The 25,820-nt window shown below is 37.0% G+C and overlaps 1 protein-coding gene across 1 annotated transcript in view; it reads left to right on the top strand.

Annotated features, from left to right (window-relative positions):
* Window positions 1–25,820, top strand: part of sh3kbp1 (SH3-domain kinase binding protein 1) — a 338,963-nt gene that overhangs the window by 229,738 nt on the left and 83,405 nt on the right. The window contains 2 exon segments of the mRNA XM_039745542.1: window positions 2,331–2,409; window positions 14,687–14,781. Coding sequence (XP_039601476.1) covers window positions 2,331–2,409; window positions 14,687–14,781 — 174 coding nt within the window.

The following is a 25,820-nucleotide window of genomic DNA, read 5'->3' as shown; positions in this document are numbered from 1 at the left end:
TGAAGAGTGAAGGGCTACTCCAGTCTCACCCCTCTTCAGTGTTGGACCACCATCACATACCAATATTATGCCATGGTCAAATCGAACTTTCCCTGGACTTAACAGCTTCCTCGGGGGATTATGGGGACTCTTTTTCATTACCAGTATAAATACACATCCTGAGTACTGATTTACTTGTGTCAGTAAGGCACTTTATTACAGAATATATACTTTTTATATCCCTTCGCAATGGAACACACTGCCTCACTTTATAATTCTGCTGACTTACATTTCTAGAGCTCTTTTTTGTCTCTGTCTTTAGCATATGAGAGAGGTGCTCTTAATTATTTATTTTTTAACATTTTTTCTAGCTACTTCTGTTTCTCATTTGGGGAGCTACTTGACTTTGACAGAATGGTAATTTTTTCTTTCAAAGAGAATCAAAACAAACCTGATGTTACAATTCATTAGTAAGACAAGACTAATAGCAAAAAAATATATTCCTACGTATATAAATTAAAAAGACAGTAAACAAAACAGATAATGTAATATCTGAACTTCTAAAGTTAGCTTTCACTTTTAAAAGGGCACATTCTTATGAATTCTTCCTATTCAGAAAACTAAATATCTTTGGAAATACTGACAGCTTTTGAAAATCTATTACAAGATTGCTGGTCTAGTAGTTAGTATGTTGAGTCAATCTTTAGTCTAGTTGAGCCAACAACTGCTGTAGTTATGATGAATGGTAGAATCTGTTACAAGTGGTTATATACTCCAAGTCATGGCAACAGTCTTCCCCTTTGGAGCTAAAAAGTGGTCAACCGAAAGGCTATATTATAGCCCTTAGAAAGTCTGAAGGAGAACCTATTGTTGGCAGCAGGGCAGCGAGCATAAAACTGGTGAAACGAAAGAGTTGTAAACAAAGTTGGAGACACTTTCTGATGAATTCATGGGAAAGTGCAAGTCCAAGTTATTAGATAACTGGCACAAGTTGTGTCCATCAGTGCTTGTAAAGGTACGTTTTGGTTACTCTTCAGATTCCACTTCTTTTGTTTGGTGAGCAAGATGATGGAATACTAGGGAGGTACTACACTATTTTGATTACAGCTGCTCTTATCAGATGGGGAAGGCTACTTAAATTTCCCAGTATTTCATCTGTTCATAATTACTGTAAGGTCTATTTTTACCAGTTCTCTACAAGGAAACTATACTTAGTATCTTAAGGATTTCAGTTTTGTTTTGCCTTGGGAGTTGAAATGTAGATTTCAGTTTGCAGATCTTCAGTTCAAAGAAAAGTGTGATTTACTATGCCTAATAAAAGAGTTTAATGGAATCTTGGCCCAACGGGGTATAGAAAACCCACTAATGCATGTTAGGTTCCTATCACACAATTATGGTAGAAAGAAGTAACAACTTGTGTTAATAAGCTTGTAATGATAACCCAACACCTAGTTACTAAGATAAAGTTAAGGAGCTGACTTTGTTTTATGTAGTCCTGGCACCAGTTACCATCCTCTGCCCCAGAAAAGGTATACTACTGCATATCTATAACAATAGCATTCAGTGAAATCTATTAGATTTACGGAACATCATAAGCATGAATAATGACAAGTGCCCAGTCATCATTAAAGAGACTGAGTTAAATCTATTCATCTGATTGGAGAGTTAAAGTTTGAAGGCCATGGAGGTAATCACAGAAGAAACAGAAACATTAAACTCACCAACAAATTATTAACCTGGCACAACAGTCACTAATGAATAGAGCCTTCAAAATGTTGTGAAGCTGACCTTAATGAAGTTCAACCTTGTTAACCTTGTTAATGGTTATAGTATCCGGGAAACATTGATCATCACTCCATAGGGTAAGATTGTTATGACTCACCCCTTTCTTCTATTGACTACTCACTTGTACATTTGCCTCCAATTTAAATATCCCTTCCAGTATATCCCCATTCACTAGAGTTGCATCACAGGTCACTGTCCTCTGGGCTCCTGTCATTTACCTTCATTTTAATTCAAAAAGAAAATGAAACATGACCGCATAGATGCAGACCTTATACCAATACAGATATGTATAGAGTATCATATTTTAATGTGTACAGATTTGACTGCTACATGCAGTTTTGTTACAAGTTAGTATTCCACTTTAAAGAAGGAATTGGTACAGCCATAGGAGTTATCCATGACTAAAGCTGAAAACCATTTGTTCAGGTAATGCCCATCAGCTAAACATCCATAATCTTTACTTGGCATGCTTATTTCAGTCATTTGCATTATTATTGAGACATTCTCTACTACGTAAAGAGAGGCTCATTTTGGTGTATTTTTATGTTTTTTTTTTTTCCTTTTAGCAATCAGCAGCAAAGAAATTGTCCTCAGTCCCTGCAGCACATGATGGTGTGAAAACAGAAGCAGATAACAGACCGAAGGGTAAGCCTTTGTCCTATTGATTTTCTTATACACTTGCTGTGGTTTTTTTCTTTTGTAAACAATATGTCCCAGTGCATACTTTTATATGAAATTTATAATTTTTGACCAAAAATAGTCTTCTCCATGAGAATGATCAGAATTAAGTGAGTATTAAGTAAGTTGGTCTTCTTCTAGGTTCACCATGTTCCTGCATTTATTTTTTTTTAGATTGACTAACGTTGCTGAACATTGCTGATTAATATTAATGAACACTATAATGAAAAGTTAAATTTGATTATTTTGTTAATAATAATTGCTAAAATTTATCTTTACTCCTCATATACTGTATTTTTCTCCATTATTTCTGACAGTTTTTAAAATTGTTATAAAAATGATAGCACATGAAAAAAGTGTACCAGAACTAAAAACATTGTAACCTTGGTGGACCAGATCAGAGACAGAGAAAGGGAGATTTGCTGCATCTATGTAGATACTCTCTTTCACAAGAATCCATCAGTCTAGGGGCAAAGTTCAATCCTGGTATAGATCTGCTCAAAGAGGTGAGGAGTGAGAGGGAGCCATTACCTTGGACACCATGTGAGCAGAGGGAGACTTTGAATTGACATGGACACTAGGCCTGGGTAAAAATATCGATTTTTTTATTTTTATTTGTAAAAATTGATAGATTTGTATGGAATGATTACAATAAAATTAATTTAAAAAAATGTAAAAAATATTGATTTTCGGATTAATTGATATTTTTCATTTAAATGAAGATAAAGATTGATCTTGTGACTCTCTATCCTGCTCAGTTACTATATGTATATTTTTTGCTTATCTTTGTTTTTGGAATCCGATCCAGTAGATGTCGCGAATGCACCAGTTAAGGTTTACTACAGAAAAAGCACTTTTATTACCTCGCATAGAATGAGAAGGGTCCTACTGCAGGTAGCACTGCATAAAATGGTGTGCCGTCCTCAACTAAAATTTGCGCATTTGACACTTAAATCAAATATGTAGACTTTCTACGGATTCAAACGGTACGTCTGTTAAAAACAACTGGATAAATGCCAAGCCATTTGGAAGCTATGCAGCTTAGAAGTTAAATATTGTTGTAACACAACAAATTTGTGAAATCATTTATCCTGACGTCACCCATAAACCTAATCTCCATCGACATCCAAACAAGTAAAGCCTAAAAAATCTACACTGGAGACATCGGGTAGCTCCAAGCTTCCTTTTAATTTGCCTCATGCCCAGAAAAATAACAATCTATAGCAGTTTTTATCTGTAAAAATATGAGACCCTATACCATTGTTGAAAACAAGGCCTTTTGACAAATGGTGCAGGTTTTCGAACTATGGTCACTCAGACAAGAAATATCGGTGGGTGCATTAGGTCAGAGTCTGTAGTAATAGTTCAGGAGTTTGTGAGAAACATGCTGCCTACTTTCTCTCAATTTCAGCATGTGGTTTATAGTTAGTAGTGATCTTCATCAGAACCTTTAGAGGGTATGGGGTGGGGATCGATCTGTTTTTAACTTAATTTTTCTTTTTGTAAAAACTTGATTGCTCTGTATGGATTGCAATAAAATTAATAAAGTATTAAAAAAAAAATAATAACTTTTAGAAGGTACATACAGGGTTGAAGGGACTAGGAACCAGCCCTGTACATGACATCAGTCATCACAGGACACACACACACACACACACACACACACACACACACATATATAAATATTATTATATAGGGTTTCTGCTCAAATATACACATAAACATACTGGCATTTACTGCTATTAAGAAAATTTACAGTTAATCAATCTGACAATGCATATCTTTGGATTAGGAGAAGAAACTGGACTATTCAGAGAAGAACCCCTGTTTAGGTGATGAAACCTAAGGCTGTGATACAGATGCAGTAAAAATGGGCCACACTGCTTAGAAGCAATAGTTTAGTCAATATACTCTAAATGACATTTAATTTTATTATTCACTGTGTACTGGTTAGGCCATCTTGTTTTACAGAAATGTTGTATGCTTCCATTCAAAATCAGCCTCAGCCTTATAGTCGGGAGTGATCTCTCCCTGGCTTTTGAGAGGGTGGCTTGCTTCCATATTCACCTTAATATTTCTGCAGTTCAAATTAAAATCGGTATATCTGCCCTGATGCCTGAGCCGTTACTACAGGCTCTGACCTAATAAACCCATTCTAGTTGGGTCCCTGATATTTCCTGTCTTTAACAGTAGTGCACAATGCTGGAGGACCACCATCTATTATTGCTCATGCTGATAACGTCTTGTTAAAGGGAGATTTGTACTTTATTTATGGAACTCCATAGCATCTGCTACCTCATATCAACTATCACATTTCCTAAACTATGTACTCAGTAGCCTCTCCCTTCCCTGCTATTGTTTATGTACTTCTGAAAAGCCTTTATTGCACTTGGTATTTAAACTTCAAAACTTTCTTTTTTGTGGTTTTATGGCCCTCGGGGTAGTGAAGTCTATATAAAATTAATACATTTGAATTTCAAAAAAAGAAGAATTAGTAAACATCTGTATGATCCAGTATTTCTAGCAAATTTCATTAATCTTGTACCAAATGGGCACACCTTTTTTGAAGCATGAAACAAACAATGTCACAAAGGGGTCATTCCATGTCAAATCAGCCAATTGCCCTTTCACTTTAGACTTAGGAAATTCTGGAAAAATTACCAAGTGTACCCATGTTAGTCAGGAGACACCCTGTAATTTCTTTTTTGATGTAAGAGCAATATTTTCCAAGATACGTTTACTAAAGGGAGGGTTTGGGTGGTGTTGATTTTATTTGGCCTAATTTTTTCATTAAATTTCACAAGTCTATAGCTCAAGAACAACCCACCGAGCAGGTTCAGATTTTGCACGCTGGTACATTAATTGGTATAGTATGTGATGAAATTAAACATTTGGTCCAGATGACCCTGTATGGTTAAACCAGCCCCTTGTAACTGACCAAAATGTATGAGTTTTTGGCTTAGGCCTCAGAAACGCATATTTGTAACCAACACAGAGTTTAGATTTTTTTTTCCTTATTCAGATGACAGTATACAGTAGGCTTTCTCAAAAAGCTATAAACAGAAAAGTAACTGTATCAGGTTTTGAACAGGAGATCACCCAAAGCTAAAAAAAATCATTTTGGATTTCATTTTCAGAGTACCATAACAGCATGAGGGAATGTGCAGATCATTTTTAAAATATTTTTCATTTATTCTACATTATCCCCTCTTTCTCAAAACACAAACGTTACTTTTCTTATGCAAATCTTTAATATTTATTTTCCATCCTAAATATAAGCTAAATGTGCCATATGTCAATAATTGTAATCTTTGAGTTTTCAATCAGTAAGTTGTCAAAAACTTCAAACTTTTTTTTCATATCAAATGACAATGTCCTATCTCATGCTGCTGAACAGAGAATGTGACAGCAGTTCCATGGCTAGAAGAGTAAATGGTACTCGAGAATACCACTGTTATATCTCTACAGAAGATGGCAAACTCAAAGTCAGACAGGTGTTCAATTGACTGTCCAAATATTCACCACTGAAGCAGCAGCTGAGATCCTGCCCTCTCACCATCATACTCCTGATGGATCAGATGCTTCTCTCACATTAGACCAGTGTCCTACTAAAGGCTATGTTGGATGTATGTATGATGACAAATGTTGGATTGGTGTAATTCATGTCAAGAGTGAAGCGGAATTAGACATCATGGTATGTTTCATACATCCAAACTATCCTATGCAGTCTTTCCATTGGCCACCTAGAGACGATATTTGTTTGATGCTATTAAGGTGTGTCATCGCACTGCTTAGTGCACCTATAACAGTCGGTGCCAGGCAGTACCATCTTCATCTCAGATGCCCTAAACTCTGCACTTCAATTGAAACAGAAATGAAATGGGTTGCCTTCCTGCTGCTGTAATACCAAGATGTTAACATTTCCTTATAATGGAGTGGTGGCTCTGAGGCTAGAGATCTGCACTGGCAATTGGAAAGTTGCCGGTTCAAATCCCGTAAGCACCAAAAGGGACTTTGCTCTGTTGGGCCCTTGAGCAAGGCCCTAAACTTGCAATTGCTGAGCGCTTTGAATAGTGAGAAAAGCGCTATATAAGTGCAAAGAATTATTATTGTTGTGCTTAATGTGCCTTTGGTGATTTATTTTTTCCATTAATCCTATACCCAAGTTAGTGATGAAGAACTTAATGATTATCGTTACTAACAAATGGTGAATGTAGAATATGTGAAAAATATTTTTAAAATTATCTGCACATTCCCACATGCTGTTAGGGTGCTCAGAAAATGAAATCCAAAATGTTTTTGCTAGATTTGAGAGATTTTCTGGCCAAACCCTGATGCAGTTTCTTGTTTGTTTATAACATTTTGAAAAGCCCTGTGTAGGTATCTAAACATGGAAAAAGCGTATCATTAGAAGTATGCTTTCTGAAAGCCTAAACATAGCAAAGACACAAAATATTTTTTTTCCATTTTTTTAAGGTCAGCTCTTGTGAAAATTGAAAAATAAAGGCTTGACAAATTTAACACCTCTCTCTCTTCACAAGATTGGCTGTGTCTTGGAAAGTATTGATCTTACATCAAAATAAGTTTACAGGGCGTCTCCTGGATAATATGGGTACACCTGTTTTTTTTTTTTCCAGAATTTTATGAAACCGAAGTGTGTAGGATTTCTTGAAATTCAGTTGATTTGACATAGAATGACCCAAAAGGTAACTAGGTAATATTTTACTTATAAATAATTATTTCCAGTTTTATGTGAACATAACATTATTTTGTATTTATAGACAGCTGAAAGGAAATGTGAAACTTGTACCACCATGTGTGTAGACTTTTATTACATGGTATATTCCAGTATATGGCTACTTTTGTCAAGTCTGCTGCTGTTCAAGTACTTCTAAAGGTCTCTGACTGTTCAGAAAAGTGAGGCATTTTTCCCTCCAGCACTTAGAAAATGAATTGCTTATTATATCAGACTCTTAGAAGCTTGGAATCCCAAGGTTTCTGTCCTACTTTTGTTTTTGCTTATGCTGCGCGGCCTGCATGATATGGTTTAGAAGAATTCCTCTGCATCAGAAAAGACATCTGTTTACACCCTCCTTTCTGTGGGCTGAGGGCTTATAGTAAACCGGTAAAAGTTGAAAATGAGGAAAGACCAGGGGTACCAATTTCTGACAGATGATGAGCCATAAATCTGCTGATCTGGTAAGAAGTGGTGGTTGGTCAGATTGCCAAAATCTTTAGGGGCAGGAGTTAGACATACTGTAGATATATTTGGAGGTGATGTCTGAACATTGCAAGGTCTAAGCGACTTACTAAGGAATGTCTCAGATGTTTCACATATATGTTGCTTTCTAAAAAAGTGATAAATGGCATTAAACCCAGACCCAATACACCTTTCACACTCACTGTTTACACTCCTGCCATTGGGGAAAAAGGTACCAAAGCATTTGGACCCTTACCACTAGAATGTGTAACGGTTTGTTTCCCCCCAAGCAGTCAGATTCCTGAACACTCATGCACCGATCTGATATCTAATAGATGTGTTCTGCTCTGCAATGTTGCACATGTTTGCACATTTGACTCACATGCACCTTGTTATATGTTATGTGTCTTTATGTTCTGTGTTGTGGATTCTTTGTTGTCCTGTGTTCTACGTAACACCATGGTCCTGGAGAAACGTTGTTTTGTTTCACTGTATGCTGTACTACTGTAAATGGATGAAATGACAATAAATATTCTTGAATCTTGGAAAAAAAATCTTAAGCCAGCTACCTAAAGAGGTCTGGCAGTGTTGCTAATGGAAATCTTGATGCCAGCAATACAGTAGGTAAAAGTGCAATGCTTATGCTCAGAGGCAGCATGTTAAAAGTGTACAACAAATGAATGCTTTTTTCCTAATGTGACAAGAAGGTTGTTTTATGCATCCTCTTACAATTTCTGTTAATTGAAGTTGTGTTATAGAGGGCAAGAAAGGTAAAATGATTCCTAATATTGCCAGACTAGAGAATATTACGCAGCTGTCCACAGCTTCTAGACATGTTACAACCATAACAAAAATACTACTGGAATAGAAGGTTGAGGGGGTAAAAATATTCAGACAGTGTCCTAGACGTCACGTCTGCCTCTAAGAAACCCTCCACATGAAAATGCTGCAGCATTAAAAAAGTTGAAGGTCTGGTGCTTATCAAACCAGGTGTAATCACATTAAGCACAAACAGATTATGTATTAGTATACCAACATCACCTGTATAGTGAAGCTCTCGGGTCAAAGGCCTTTAGAGTTCACTTGTATGTAGTTTCAACATTGCATCAGAACTGGAACATAGGCAGTGTATTCACGTACACAGATTTTATCATTGCGAGAATGCATCATACAGTAAATAATAATAATTCAGTTTGACTGCATCCAACAGCCTACGATTGACAACATTTATTGTTTGAGTTTAGAGATTCAGCAGTTGTATTGAAATATTCAGCAGCTAAGGATTCAGCAGTAATGTTTTTAGCTAAACAAGACATTTAAAACTCCTACATATTTGAGACGCCTAATGTGGAGGTTTTAAATACATGTTGAAAGGCATTGTAGGGGCTGTTCTGGAGTTTGGTTTTCCCAGTTTTGACTTATAGGAAATATTAATGGCATTTGGAGTAACAAGAATGATGTAAATTCTTTTCTTGAAACTTGTATTTGTTATGCTTTATTTTTCATAAAACATAAATAATAACCACAGCACTAATTATAGTATCCTCCTGTTGTAGTAGTGTAGAACACATAGACAAGGTAAAATAAAACTAAACAATCTGCATGACATTGAAACTGTAATTTTAAGCTTTGAATGAACAACTAAAGAATGCTGAAATTCAAATTAAAAATGTAAAGGTCACTCAAATAGGTTTAGTTTAAAGCTTTTATATTAAACTTATCATCCTTTGTTCTTCACAATCATCAATGACTCAATTGATGACACTTCTCACCTTCACTCCTGGCTCACTATAACTTCTCTATACAGTGGTGTGAAAAACTATTTGCCCCCTTCCTGATTTCTTATTCTTTTGCATGTTTGTCACACAAAATGTTTCTGATCATCAAACACATTTAACCATTAGTCAAATATAACACAAGTAAACACAAAATGCAGTTTTTAAATGATGGTTTTTATTATTTAGGGAGAAAAAAAATCCAAACCTACATGGCCCTGTGTGAAAAAGTAATTGCCCCCTTGTTAAAAAATAACCTAACTGTGGTGTATCACACCTGAGTTCAATTTCCGTAGCCACCCCCAGGCCTGATTACTGCCACACCTGTTTCAATCAAGAAATCACTTAAATAGGAGCTGCCTGACACAGAGAAGTAGACCAAAAGCACCTCAAAAGCTAGACATCATGCCAAGATCCAAAGAAATTCAGGAACAAATGAGAACAGAAGTAATTGAGATCTATCAGTCTGGTAAAGGTTATAAAGCCATTTTTAAAGCTTTGGGACTCCAGCGAACCACAGTGAGAGCCATTATCCACAAATGGCAAAAACATGGAACAGTGGTGAACCTTCCTAGGAGTGGCCGGCCGACCAAAATTACCCCAAGAGCACAGAGACGACTCATCCGAGAGGTCACAAAAGACCCCAGGACAACGTCTAAAGAACTGCAGGCCTCACTTGCCTCAATTAAGGTCAGTGTTCACGACTCCACCATAAGAAAGAGACTGGGCAAAAACGGCCTGCATGGCAGATTTCCAAGACGCAAACCACTGTTAAGCAAAAAGAACATTAGGGCTCGTCTCAGTTTTGCTAAGAAACATCTCAATAATTGCCAAGACTTTTGGGAAAATACCTTGTGGACTGATGAGACAAAAGTTGAACTTTTGGAAGGCAAATGTCCCGTTACATCTGGCGTAAAAGGAACACAGCATTTCAGAAAAAGAACATCATACCAACAGTAAAATATGGTGGTGGTAGTGTGATGGTCTGGGGTTGTTTTGCTGCTTCAGGACCTGGAAGGCTTGCTGTGATAGATGGAACCATGAATTCTACTGTCTACCAAAAATCCTGAAGGAAAATGTCCGCCATCTGTTCGTCAACTCAAGCTGAAGCGATCTTGGGTGCTGCAACAGGACAATGACCCAAAACACACCAGCAAATCCACCTCTGAATGGCTGAAGAAAAACAAAATGAAGACTTTGGGGTGGCCTAGTCAAAGTCCTGACCTGAATCCAATTGAGATGCTATTGCATGACCTTAAAAAGGCGGTTCATGCTAGAAAAGCCTCAAATAAAGCTGAATTACAACAATTCTGCAAAGATGAGTGGGCCAAAATTCCTCCAGAGCGCTGTAAAAGACTCATTGCAAGTTACCGCAAACGCTTGATTGCAGTTATTGCTGCTAAGGGTGGCCCAACCAGCTATTAGGTTCAGGGGGCAATTACTTTTTCACACAGGGCCATGTTGTTTTTTTTCTCCCTAAATAATAAAAACCATCATTTAAAAACTGCATTTTGTGTTTACTTGTGTTATATTTGACTAATGGTTAAATGTGTTTGATGATCAGAAACATTTTGTGTGACAAACATGCAAAAGAATAAGAAATCAGGAAGGGGGCAAATAGTTTTTCACATCACTATAGGTGGATCCTTATTTGCCAATCTCTGTGACACTGTGTTGAGTGGGAGGTGATATTGTGTTCTTACCCTATGCTGGTATGGACACAGTAAACAAGAATCATAGTCACTGTATAAACATGATGAATATTGTATTTTCATTGTATCACATTTTATGTTTATATTGGGCTAGTCCGTTTATTTCAGGGATGTAATTTAAATATACATGCTAATGGTTAGAGATAAAAAAATAGAATGCTGACTCCAGACAATCACTGCAACATGGGTTCAGGTAGCATATGACTCGGTATGTAGGTGGTCAGAACACTACTATTTTTTTAAGTTAAATTGAAAGGGTAATAAAAATTTGCAAATTACTTTGGTGGGAGTCATTCATGTCAATTATGCTTTATGACTAAAGCTAGCATCACATTTACGTGTCAAAATAAGTTTGCAACTTGTTCTAGACATTTAAGGATTGTGATTTCTAAAATCTTTCTACTTATCACTTGCTAGAGCTGTCACTGCAAGTGAATCTCAGTGTGTAATTAATTTTTATTTTGTTTCTGATCTTTTACACTTATTTGAATTCCAAGTGTACTACAAGGTGAGGGTGATTCTGGCAGCCTTTTGATGTAAAAATTATGGGAAAACCACATGAAAAGAAAAAAGCAAACACCACAGATATGCCTTATTTAGAAATTCATACAAACGTGATGAATGAAATCGAACTGCTTCAAAACTCGGATATCACAGAATGGGGTAGCTGGAGGAGTGCATATGGATTACTTGGCAGCCTGTCTGATAATTTCAGTGCTAGGGGAATTGCTGGTGGTTTTATTTACTTTGAAAGAAGTTTCCCCCAGCTTGTGTGAACCTTGCATTCATGATCCCACACTGGTCTTGATTTTCAGGAACACACCATGAGTGCAAAGTATATATATGTATAGATCAGTCTAGGCCATAGAAGGAGGATGCAGGGGAATACAACATGAGAGAAGTCTACCAGTGTACTCGGGTTTTGCCTCTCATGTTTCTGAAAGTGCAAATTGATGCCTGGTTTATCCAATCTGATGAATAAACACATTTTATTTCTATATTTTCTGTAGGAAGTATTTTCTGCAAAGTGAAAATGCAATCTCTTTTTTGCAATTTCATTTTCAAAGTCTGCACATAAAAATGCTGTAAAAATGAAAATGAAATAACCCCATTTATGATTTCATTCTCAAAGTCTGCACATAAGAATTCTGCAAAAATGAAACAACCCCATTTGCTATTTCATTTTCTGCCTGAACCTCAACAAAGCTGCAAAAATGAAAAGAAAAATGCAAATAAACACTGGCGCACACCTGCTGCTTATTGAATTTTCATTTTCCACTTTGCATTTTAATTTTCAAGTTCTCAACATGCAAATTGTGTGGTTAAATGAATGGGGCTTTGTACCTTGATTTCCCAAAATTCTTTGTCATTTGTAGATGTAGAGCCACTTTGATAGAATACTTCTTACTTCGACTGTGTTTAATTCACGTGATTTTTGATCTTTTCACCCCTGACCTGTGAGATTTCAGAAATTCTGAAGACCACGCATAATTGTAGTTATGAAGACATTAATGTGCAATTTAATTACAGTATTTAACATGAAATAAATTATCCTTTATTACATCATAGCTTACATTTATTTACACTGAAGTGGAAACGGGACACTTTGCATTTTTGTAGTATTGTATCTTCGGTGCCGAGCACCATAAAGGCTCTTCAGCAGGGGTGCTTGAGAGCCTTGAGGCTCAGATCTGTAACCTGGAGTGCCATTTGCAGCAGCAGTACAGGGATGGAGACGGCTGAGAGACTGATACCTGAGCAGCTCCACCGCCGCTTCTTCATCGGCTAAGGTCCATACTTCCAGGTGCGCATACACTGGCAAGCTTCAGGCTCATGAAGCTGGAGAAAAGTGTTGCAGATCAAGTTGTCACTGACCCCAAGTTAGCCATGAGAAGCAGAGCCGGTGGTAAAAATGTGCAAGCAAAGGACAAGTCTGATCATAGAGGCGTTGTGAAGTGGTGATGAAGAGAGAGCCCTAAAGCTGAGATCCAGACCTGGAAAGTGTTTTGCAGCACCAGTTCAGGAAATAAACCAGTACATCTGCATCTCTACTTTTGGAGTTTTGCCTGCTTGCCTACAGATGACCTGCGTTGAACACACCTGTTGCACTTAACATCCCAGCTGTGACCTGCGTTGAACACACCTGTTGCACTTAACATCCCAGCTGTGCCACCTGCCAGTTTAGCACGCAACATCCCTGCGGCACCTTAACACTGGCTGCATGACCAAAGCGGGAAGGAAGACCGCACAGCTGTTTTGATGAGTTTGTGCTCTGTTACAAGGACTTGGAAGTGGCCACTGAGGACAGTGACTTTGAAGGGAGGGCTATGCAACAGCACAGAACAATTACATCAACCAGGGACGAGTCACTAAAAGATTGAACTGGCATTGTATCACCAATTGCAACAGTGCCTATAAAAAGGACATCTCTGCACACTTGCATGGGCTTTTCAAACTAGTGCAGCAAAAGCAAGCAGTCCTTTTAAGGATAGCAAGCCCCTCAAAGATGTAAACACCATTGCAGTACTCTGTGCTGACACTATTCTATAGTACTATAAAAATACAAAGTGTCCCTTTTCTACTTTAATTTAAATAAATGTAAATTATGACAAAATAAAGGCTATTTTCTGTCATGGTAAATATTGTGACATCTCATCAAATTAAACAAACTCAGGTCCTGTTTGTCCGGATGAGTCTTCCAAATGCTGACTGGCTTCTTATTTGATATGCCACAATATAAACGATACCCTACTGATGCTTGTTGTCTGGGTCACGGGCACTTCACCAAAATAATAACAATTTGTCTTTGTCCTGTCTACCTCTGCTCCCTTTTCAGTCTAATTCTGTCTTCCTCTTACTCCAACAACTACCACCCGCCTCCCTGTTTCTCCACGCACACTTAATTAACCCTTATCCCTGTCCCTCAGCTCTGTCTTTCTAGGGAAGTTCATGGAGCCCTTACAAAGTGGCATCCCCAATACTCCACCCCAACACTGCTATCACTGCATACAGACCATGCAGTGGCAAGACACGTCACACTATTGTAATTAAATAGCACATTAATTACTACAGAAATACAATTATGCATGGTCTTCGAATTTTGTGAGACAGTTTTGCCGTGAAGTTTGCAGTATGGGGGTGAAAATATCAAAATCATGTGAATTAAACATGGTCGATTATTATTCTATCATTTGAAGGCTCCACAGCTTCAAAGGACAAAGAATTGTGAGGATTCGAGGTACAAAGCCTCGTCCATTGATCCACGCTATTTGCATGTGGAGAACTAGAAAAAAAACCTTTCAGTTTTGTAGCTTCATTGCGCTTCAGGCTGAAAATGAAGTTGCAAATAGGGTTATTTAAATTTAATAAAATTTTTTGTAGCATTCTTACGCTCAGACTTTGAAATTAATTTCATTTAATTTTTGCAGCATTTTTGTGTCCAGACTTGAAAATTTAAATAGCAACATAAAGATTGCATTTTCAGTTTAATTTTTTACCTCCTATATATTTTTACTCACATTTGGAGATTAAAAACAAATGATATCCATATTTCACAGGAAAAGAATATTGCAAGGTGTTATTTCCATATGAAGCACAAAATGAAGATGAACTGACAATCAAGGAAGGAGATATTATTACTATTTTGTGGAAGGTAAGAAAAAAAATATTTTTTTTAATTAAAAAAATACAGTTGATGAGTAAAAATCAATAAACTATTGTTTTATATTGACTCTACTTTATATGAATAATGAAGAACACGACGTGCAGTCATGTTTGTTTCTGAGCAGTATTATCTGTGATACTTTTTTAATTTCAGTTTAATTTGTATTAGGTTTAGAAGGGTTATTTTATTTATTTTTTTAAACTAAAGCTTTGATTTATTATTCAGACATATTATTGCTTATATTTATGCAGTAGGGCAGCGCAGTGGATAGCGCTGCTGCCTCGCAGTAAGGAGACCTGGGTTCGCTTCCAGGGTCCTCCCTGCGTGGAGTTTGCATGTTCTCCCTGTGTCTGCGTGCGTTACCTCCCACAGTCCAAAGACATGCAGGTTAGGTGCATTGGTGATCCTATATTGTCCCTAGTGTGTGCTTGGTGTGTGTGTGTGTGTGCCCTGCGGTGGGCTGGCGCCCTGCCCAGGGTTTGTTTCCTGCCTTGCACCCTGTGTTTGCTGGGATTGGCTCCAGCAGACCCCCGTGACCCTGTAGTTAGGATGTAGCGGGTTGGATAATGGATGGATGGATTTATGCAGTTTCTACATTTTTAGAGAAAAATATGCTGAAGGCCTATGCTGTATAATCATTAGTTTTCCTTTCTGTGCAAATTGGGGTAAAAGCTGGTCTGAGACTGCCAGGTGTTTCTTAGGTATTCTGTGTCCTCTCATGTCCCATTGTTCAAGACTCTAAATTGGCCTTGTGTGATTGTGGGTAGGTATCCCATAATTCTTGGTATCTCTACTGGGATATTCTCCAGCTACCCATATAAAAATTGCAATTGAATAAAAATGGATGAGTGGATATACTGTATATAGTCACAGGACAGCCAAGTATAGCCAGTTCGCTTTAATGTGATTTTTGAAGAAAAGTAGAGCAGTAATACAAAACATGAAAAGAGCCTGTAAAGTTCATGTGGATGGATAAACATTGGATAATGAACTTTTAATTTTATCAAAACATCAATCATTGTTGCCAGATTAATGCATCCAAAGTAAAATAGTCTGAGTTAAATTGGTATAAAAATAGCTGTAAAAATTTGAATAAAATATTCACTGATTTCAGCAAGATTGATTTTGTGCAACAGAAAGATTAATCAATGTGTCCTGTGAGCATGTTTCCTCTCACACATTCAGTATCACCAGATTTGAAAGTTAAATTTGGTGTTCGTAAAGGTTATGCACTGGAAGTAAACATAAAGTCAACGGGTACATTGCTGAACATGGAAAGCCTTTCACTAAGAGTTTATTAATTAATTGTTTTGTGTGGTTAAGAATGTATGTAGTGGTTTAACAAACATCATTGTTAAGATTAAAAGCAGGAATGGATCACAAGTCCATTGAAACCTGGGACTGACAAGACTTTGGATGCTACCTACTGCCAACCTGCAGACATGTGGATGACAAGTGCATTATTCATCCAAATGCTATTGCTTATTTGTACTTGTAGGACATCAAACACAATCTAATAGCTTTAATATACTAACTGAGTGGATGAAACATTTTACATAAATTACACAAAAACAATTTGCATTGGGATTTGTGTGACAAGCAGGCAACTGGCAAAAAACGCAGTAGTCTATACACACTGTGTATTTAATAATGACTACACAAATACAATTAAAAAAGCCCTATAACACACCCCATAATAGCAAAGAAACTTCCCCACAAGTGATCATACACATCATGATTTACTAGAAAAATCATGTCATTACTTCACTGGATCAGAGACCATCCTGACTAAAGCTGAATGAATGGTGCCACACTGGATTTTGCCAAAGCTCACAAACTGTGCTGTAAACATCCAGTGCTCCAGCTAAACTAAAGTCTTTCTTGTGCATTCAACAGACTGCCAAAGTCCTCTGTGAACCAAGCCTTCTGTTAATATACCAACTGTTGGAATATAGTTACACATCTGTTTATGCAACTGCATGAGTCAGAATTGTGTGAGACATGAACCAATACTTTCTTGAGTGATGTGGATTCAACGGTGTTTCAGGGGATGGATATTGCAGTTTGATAAGCTATTTTTCAAAGACCTCATACAGTGCATCCAGAAAGTATTCGCAAGCATTCCTTTTTCCACATTTTGTTATATTACAGCCTTATTCCAAAATGGATTAAATTCATTTTTTTCATCAGAATTCTAAACACAACACCCCATAATGACAACATGAAAAAAGTTTACTTAAGGTTTTTGCAAAATTATTAAAAATAAAAAAAAAACTGAGAAATCACTTGTACATAAGTATTCACAGCCTTTGCTCAATACTTTGTCGATGCACCTTTGGCAGCGATTACAGCCTCAAGTCTTTTTGAATATGATGCCACAAGCTTGGCACACCTATCTTTGGCCAGTTTCACCCATTCCCTTTGTAGCACTTCTCAAGCTCCATCAGGTTGGATGGGAAGCGTCGGTGCACAGCCATTTTAAGATCTCTCCAGAGATGTTCAATCGGATTCTAGTCTGGGCTGTGGCTGGGCCACTCAAGGACATTCACAGAGTTGTCCTGAAGCCACTCCTTTGATATCTTGGCTGTGTGCGTAGGGTCGTTGTCCTGCTGAAAGATGAACCGTCGCCCCAGTCTGAGATCAAGAGCGCTCTGGAGCAGGTTTTCATCCAGGATGTCTCTGTACATTGCTGCAGTCATCATTCCCTTTATCCTGACTAGTCTCCCAGTTCCTGCCGCTGAAAAACATCCCCACAGCATGATGCTGCCACCACCATGCTTCTCTGTAGGGATGGTATTGGCCTGGTAATGAGCGGTGCCTGGTTTCCTCCAAATGTGACGCCTGGCATTCATACCAAAGAGTTCAATCTTTGTCTCATCAGACCAGAGAATTTTGTTTCTCATGGTCTGAGAGTCCTTTAGGTGCCTTTTGGCAAACTCCAGGTGGGCTGCCATGTGCCTTTTACTAAGGAGTGGCTTCCATCTGGCCACTCTACCATACAGGCCTGATTGGTGGATTTCTACAGAGATGGTTGTCCTTCTGGAAGGTTTCCTCTCTCCACAGAGGACCTCTGGAGCTCTGACAGAGTGACCATCAGGTTCTTGGTCACCTCTCTGACTAAGGCCCTTCTCCCCCCGATCGCTCAGTTTAGATGGCCAGCCAGTTCTAGGAAGAGTCCTAGTGGTTTCGAACTTCTTCCACTTACGGATGATGGAGGCCACTGTGCTCACTGGAACCTTCAAAGCAGAAGAAATTTTTCTGTAACCTTCCCCAGATTTGTGCCTCGAGACAATCCTGTCTCGGAGGTCTACAGACAATTCCTTTGATTTCATGCTTGGTTTGTGCTCTGACATGAACTGTCAATTGTGGAACCTTATATAGACAGGTGTGTGCCTTTCCAAATCATGTCCAATCAACTGAATTTACCACAGGTGGACTCCAATTAAGCTGCAGAAACATCTCAAGGATGATCAGGGGAAACAGGATGCACCTGAGCTCAATTTTGAGCTTCATGGCAAAGTCTGTGAATACTTATGTACATGTGCTTTCTCAGTTTTTTTATTTTTAATAAATTTGCAAAAATCTCAAGTAAACTTTTTTCATGTTGTCATTATGGGGTGTTGTGTGTAGAATTCTGAGGAAAAAAATGAATTTAATCCATTTTGAAATAAGGCTGTAACATAACAAAATGTGGAAAAAGTGATGCACTGTGAATACTTTCCCGATGCACTGTAGCTCTGCACAATCAACCTACAGTTTTTATAAGCTGAACTTATAACCCATGAAAACTGAGAAAGGTGCGGACGACATTTTCAATTTTAGCGTAATCACTTACAGAAAATTTTGATACCTGAAAAAGGTTGGATTGACAGTGCAGTCTGCCCTTGGCTTTGTGTAGTGCAAGCAAATATTTTCGCTGCTTAAGTTTATTTTTAATCCCACTGAACTAGTGGTCCTGTGTTGCTGGTTGTATTATTGCCAGTGCACTTACTACCTGTGTGACTTGAGTCCTGCACGTTCCTTGCAGCTGTGGACCCTACTTGGTCCCTCCATTACAGAATTTCTCAACAGTGTCAAATGACTTGTTTCAGGTATATATTCACTTAATATTGAAGCATATTTTAAAACGAATGATACATGAATAAAACATTTTCTAGGAAATGTTTAATGTATTTGTAATTAAACAAAGAATCTCTTTTAATGATTAAATGTTATTAATAGACCAAGTATAGTCGGTTAAATAATGTTTATGTCATAGTCAAAATTTACATCCTGCTGTTAATTAATTCATAAATCATATTGTGTATTATTATAGCAGTTGATTATGCTTGAAAATTATTCCTTATAGTCAGCAAAAAATGAAATGTCTCAGAAAAAAAGAAAAGTTGTGAATATATCTCCAGTCCATGTTCATTCATAGTTTTACTTTAAGACCCTGGAGAGCTTTCCATAACTTGCAGACTTTTGCACTTCTTTAAGAGCTAGTGTAAGCCATACACATATAAGTGAGTTTATATTATTGTGTCTATAGACAGAAAATACACAAAATAACAGCAGCCTTAGAACAACAGCAGATAAAGATGGGATAAACAGAAGTTTAAAGAGACTGTGTGAATAGGTAGTATGTACAGAGATATACTTGAAAAGTATATTTTTGTGGATCAACTTCTATGCAACAATCTAGAAGCTAATAGAATACTCTGCACTGAAGTAAAAGTCTGCATCACAATCTATAAGAATAAAATAGAGAGGAAAAAAACTAAAGTATCAGACTTTTGAGAAAGTAAGCAGAAAATATTAATACTCTATTTTAATAGATTCCAATGTTTAACTGCAGTTGGTTTTTAAACTAGCAAGGTACATTCCTGCTTTACACTTGATGCTGATGGCTTAGGTTGTGGCTCTACTTTCTGCAACAGTGCCAGTAGACAAATGAGAAGCTTCATATCTTCACACCCTCTGTGCAGGTCTCTATGCTGAGTCTTACTTTTGCCACTGATTAACATAATACCTTCTACAAGTGATTGGGTCAGTTAAATCTGCATGAGTTAAAAGTGTAAATCCTTCTCACTGCTTTTGAAGTGCATTTTTCAACTCATTTTAAATCCAGGTATGGCACCACAAAAAACATTAATTTAAATATATTAGTACTTTATTTTAATAAAAATCTGTATTTATGAAAGCATCAGCATCTTCAAACTTGGAAACAAAATTTCATCACTCCCAAATAAAATACTTACTTGATTTCTTAGGCGTGTACATTTTCCCATGAGGGAAAAAAAAAATCATTCACAAAATATCAGAGTTCTGAAGAATAAAGAATTGCAGTATGTAGGATGCTGCCACAAATATAGGCCATTAATGAAATGGCAAGAACACACACAATTACCTGTGCTCGGTCAACCTGAATAGTGCACAGCTGTGGTAAAAGTAATTTAAGTTGTATATATATTTTATAAAAAAAATATTGTGCACCAGTAAAGGTCATATATTATATATATTGGGCAAATTCAGATTAAGTTGAGCAAGGAGACAAGTAATTTCTAGGTAATAAAAGGACAGTGTTACATAGTGACTTGACTTTGTAAAAAATGCACAACATCCTTGTAGCTAAACACTCCATCAACTGCACTGTCTAAGTGTTGAGTTTTTACAGTTTAAAGCCTTACAGTGCAACTGAGGATGTTCTCTTTAAAATCTTTTTCAATATAATTACAGTAGCTTCACTCAGGTGCTGCTCTTTATTGCAACTGTCTGTTTTAATGCCTTACTGTTTGCTACCTGGTAGGAAAGGCACAGCTTTACCCTAGTCTAAGGCAGTACTATCATGTCCCAATTGATCCTCTCTGTCTAATAGTCAGCTTGTCATGCTTTCTGCACCAGCTCCTTTCAAAGTGTAAATGACTCAGTCTTCATACAATTGAGTCACTATATACTGTCCTTTGATTGCCAAGGCAAAGCATCTGCACAAAAGACATCAGCTGAGGAGCAAATGAGGAATTCTTCAAATCGCATACAAATCAAAGAAAAACCTTGAAAAGTCTACATACATTCCTGGACGTTATATTTAAGATTAAAAACCACATGATTCATCACCCCTCTTGACACAAGTCTCAACCACAGAAGGGCATGCTTATGTAAGCTGCTTGGAAACTGTTTACAGAGAATGGTCAATTATGTTGCTATATTCACATTTTATTACTTTTATATTATTTAACTGGGTTTAACAGGAGGAGCCCCACTTTAATACTAGCAGACACCAAAAGCATTTTCTTCAGAATTTCTTTAAGTCAGAATACTGTGTATTCTGAATAAGAGTAAAGGGTGTGAAAGAAGTGGAAAGGTGGCTTATGGTGAGAAATGTTTGTTCATGTAAGATTTTTCTTGCAGGTTTTGACTCCATCTTGTGGATAATGTAGCAAGTTGCAATGCAGAGTAAAGGAGCAGTATCAGGAGGTTGCTAAAGACAAAAACAATTATGAAGCTTTGATTGCTATTTTATGTCTGTAGTACTAGGGTGTTGTACCGTGTTAGCCATTATGATTACATCTTAACTGAAGAAGGGGCTCGAGTTGCCTCAAAAGCTTGCATATTGTAATCTTTTAAGTTAGCCAATAAAAGGTGTAATTTTGCTTGACTTTTCTCTACATTGCTATTTTATGAAATAGAATTCTTTTTATTAGTCATACTGACATTTAATTAGGCTGTGGTGAAATCTCATTGGCACATATTCACAATAACACAGTCTAGTGGTGTTACCCATCTGCTGCAGAACACAGAGTTTCAGTCCTTGCTTAGTCTGAATTAAGTGGACTTATATTCACTTGTCTGTGTGGGCTTATCTCTAAGTACTTTTTTCCCTCTCCCACATAAAAATAAAACTTCATGTTACATACCCAGTAATTAAGCAATTTTGCTGATTAAGCAAGTTTTAAAATGGATGGATGACTGGATGGGTTTAGTGAATGAACTGATGGATATAATCTTTCCTTTTAAGCCACACTGTTTTGGGGTTGAACTATGACAGATACTAAATAAAATAAATATTAATTAATTATACCCTTTCAGCTATTGATTAAATCAGCCATCCCTGCTTTCAGGACATCTGTTGTGCAGCATTGTCCTGTTACTGTTGTGACATTCTGTGTTGTTTCCCCTGTCATAATTCATCTGAAAGTTCATATGCCTAAAAGTACACCTTATTTCCAGGTTTATGGTGGAAAACAAAGGTAGAACAGGTAATTATAATTGTGATTATTTCAAATAATTTTTGTAACTTCAACACAGAGTGTTGGTAACTATTCGAACTTATAAGAAAAGTGTCTTTAAAATTACTAATGCTTAAGACTACATACTGATGGCTGTAACATCTAAATATCAGGTGTTAAAGATAAATTATTTTAGAAAATACATCAATATGAATATTGTGTGGAGAATGGGGATGTTAATGATCAATTCTTTTTCAATTATCTTGCAATAAGAATTTAAAATTAGCAATCTGTTGATCTGTGGACACACATAGACACCTTCAACTTTACCACATGCAAAACAAGCCTGCTACTTCTGAGGATGAACAGCAGCAACTAGGCGTAACTGGTTGTCAGAAGAAATCATGCACAGGGTGGGTACAATGATAGGACAAGACTTGTGGTATAGGGTAACAGGAGCAAATCTGCTCTCTTGAGTCAAAGTACCACATGCTATCAAGAACCACTGTCACAAGCTGTACAGAATAACAATTAACTCAGAAGGCACAAGCCAAAATATCAGCCACCCATAGTCAATGAGCTCACACTCAGGACTGACCTTTGAACTGTGCTAACAGTCAAAAATCGTAGTACAATAAAGCACCATTAAATAGCTGAAGACTAACAAATGAAACCACTATACACTTCAGTTACAGAAGAAATTCACTGGCACTGGCATACTAAATTCACCAGATCAAACCAGCCTGACCATCAAGACAACTGCTTATCTTACTGTCAGTGTTAAGAAATATTTAAAGCTAGCATCTCCACAAATTTTAGTGCATATAAATATACTCTGAATATGGTGAAATGATGCAAGGGAGAAAGCATACTCGTTCTGGTCAACCAGTGAAACATATGCTTACTTTTATGGTGTAAATAAAACGCAGTGACATAGAGAACATTGACATTGTCGTATCATTCTAAAAAATGTGTTTTAGCACTGTTTCCAAATTGAGACGTTCCATAAGAATAAAAACACTCTAAAACAGAGCTGTCAAGTTAGCCAAAGTTAGCCAAAAATTAATGTTCAAATATTCTTATTAAAAATAAGTAAATATTTAAATATACTCAAACTGTAGAATATGTTTTTGTGGCATATGTACCTTTTTCTGTATTTATATTTAAGCTTAGGGATTTGACAATTAGGACATTGAAAGAATGGCTACTGAACATGGTGCTTTGCAGTCCCATAACAAAAATCAGTAATTTCAAACAGTAATGGCCATTAGAAATACCAATAGTAACGTTTTGTCTGTGTTTTTACATCAGTTTTAGTGGCATCTTGATAAAAAAAAGGTATCAATTTCTATCAAAAACATGAAAATGTCTTGGTATGTCCTGACTTTTGACTGGTAGTGTATCTCAAGTCATTTGATTAAGTAGAAAAACACATCTGTGAAAGCCTAAATGGAAAAGCCAATGCCAACTTCCTCTTTTTACTTTCCATTTGTAGAATATTTGATTCACAGATGACTAATGAATTCCACAATGTTTTCTTAAGGTTTTTTAAATCTCCAGACTGATAAGCACTTACTTTAGTAATTATTGCACGTTTTACTTGTACTCTATTTGATAGTTTTGTACAGTGCAGATTCTGTTTTGAAGCTTTTCTTACAATTTGAATTCTTTTTTTTTCTTTTAAAAGCTATTTATATTTTTCTGGGGTGCTATTTATTTACGCTATATTATAGGTGTGCCATTTGACTCAGATTGTCGCATTAATTACATTACAGGATGTAATGATATAAATATGGGGAACATCACATTGTACCTTATCCCTCGGTTGGATGCAATTCTCTAAAATGATTTGAGTGATATTTAGCTTATAAACAAGTATACATTTGTGTTAGTTTCCTTTCTGTATTTTACTCTGTGGATATATTTGTCAAGCATTTCAGAAATACTCCTAAGAATTACACTAAAATTCTAACTAGAATAAAAGTTTGTGTTGCTGAGAAATAGTTTGTTGTCACTTTGCAACAGCATCATGAATAATACTGTAACAAACGCTGAGATGGAAAGAGCAAGACACACAGTAAATAAGCATAAAACCTGATAATAGGCATGCTTATTGGGCAAGGATCAATACCTGGCCAGGAGGCCAGTGTGATGCATGAACAGGAGCAGACAGCCTATTAGGACTACATGCTCCCCTGATACGCTAGGTGGCAAGATCCATGGACAATGCTACCTGTACGGACACCTTCAAGGCATACTGGGAACTATAGTCCCATGGGGCAGCCTTGTTGGATTCTGTGCCAGGGAGTGCTACAAGGATCTATGATCCCTACTTTGTGGGCCTTCCTTTTGCCCCAAAGGTACTGTACTTCTGACATGATATGCCCTAGTACCAGAAGTACTGCTGGGCCCAAGATAAAAGAAACCACTCAACCTCACCTAGGCGAGTCAAAGTCTGGTGGAAGATGACTCACCTGGAAGAGTGGAAGGAGAAAGAAAAAAAGAGAAAGAGAATTGTTCTTGAGTTTGTGTCTCTTTTGCCTTCTTACAGGATATTTGTGTTAATAAACTTTTTATTTAAACTGGGACTTCGTTGGTAAGGTTGTGTCAGGGGTTTGAGATGCTGTAATGCCTCCTATTGGTCACATTATTTAACAATAAATATAGATACACAGCTGTACTTTCAGAATAAGTGGACAGGACTGGCGAGCTTTGTTGGGCTGAATGGCCTGTTCTCGTCCAGAGTGTTCTAATAAGAATCACCTTCATGTTATTATTGCCATGAGGAACACCAAAATAACAGTTGTTGAAATGAGCCACAGCTATTCATGAATTGTTACTGAAGTTGTGTTCATTGTTCCAGTGATCCCGATCGTCCTCTACAGTCAAGTGCCATACCTCTCTCCTTAATCCCTGCTGTGAGGCTCTATTTATCCATTGCCTTCCCTGGTTTGTATAGTGTAACATAAACTTTCCTGGGGCTCACACATTGTAATGGCATTCAATGTTTGATGCAAATTTTGAGAAATGTTTTGTTACGACAAACATAAATCATCACTTTTGTAAAGCTAGATATTCTCTATGGCCCAAAAATGTAACATTACAAACACTCTGATTAGATTGCGTGATCATGTTATGGACAAGATATGTTACGAATATCATTCAATCTCTATCAAATCAGTATCTTTTTATATATTCATGGTTGTTCACCATTTTCTAAGCATTCCTCCTGTCCTGGAATGTGCATGCCGATCTGTACCTGAGTGACCTCTTCTGGCAGCTACTAGAGAGTTAGGACAGCTCTCCTGTATCCTGGTGAAGTTAGGAATAGTCTCCTAAATTAGGAAAGCTGATCAAATTCTTTTACTCCTGCTCTTAAGACTAGGACCAAATTTGCATCACTTTGAGATTTTTGAGCCAGGACTCATGAGGAGCTTAAATATGGTCACTGCTTTTCATTTTGCCCTTGTATTTTGTTTTACTGGTCATTTTGCCTCTTTCGTTACTGACCTGGTTTTTCTCCTAAGATGCTTCTAAGGTAACATTATTTTCTCCTCTCACAATAATTCTCCTTGTATTATACTTACAGTGCCTCTCAAACTGTATCCTGATGGATTTGTTTTGATTGTTCATCTTGATTTGAAGGTTATTTTAACACTTCCTTATATTTGTGATTCACTTAATTTTGCAAATTCAAAAGATTCTTGTGTACCTATTTTTCCTTTGCATTCATTTCCTTTGAACTCTGAAGTGAACTTTTTTTATAAAAGGAGTGACTAGTTTTAATTTAACAGAGGTTCTTGTTTAAAAATGTAAAAA

This window comes from Polypterus senegalus, chromosome 2 (assembly GCF_016835505.1).
Source record: "Polypterus senegalus isolate Bchr_013 chromosome 2, ASM1683550v1, whole genome shotgun sequence".
In the NCBI taxonomy this organism is placed as follows: Eukaryota; Metazoa; Chordata; class Cladistia; order Polypteriformes; family Polypteridae; genus Polypterus; species Polypterus senegalus.
The sequence above is the reverse complement of the archived record's forward strand: the minus strand, read 5'-3'. Positions and strand labels throughout refer to the sequence as shown.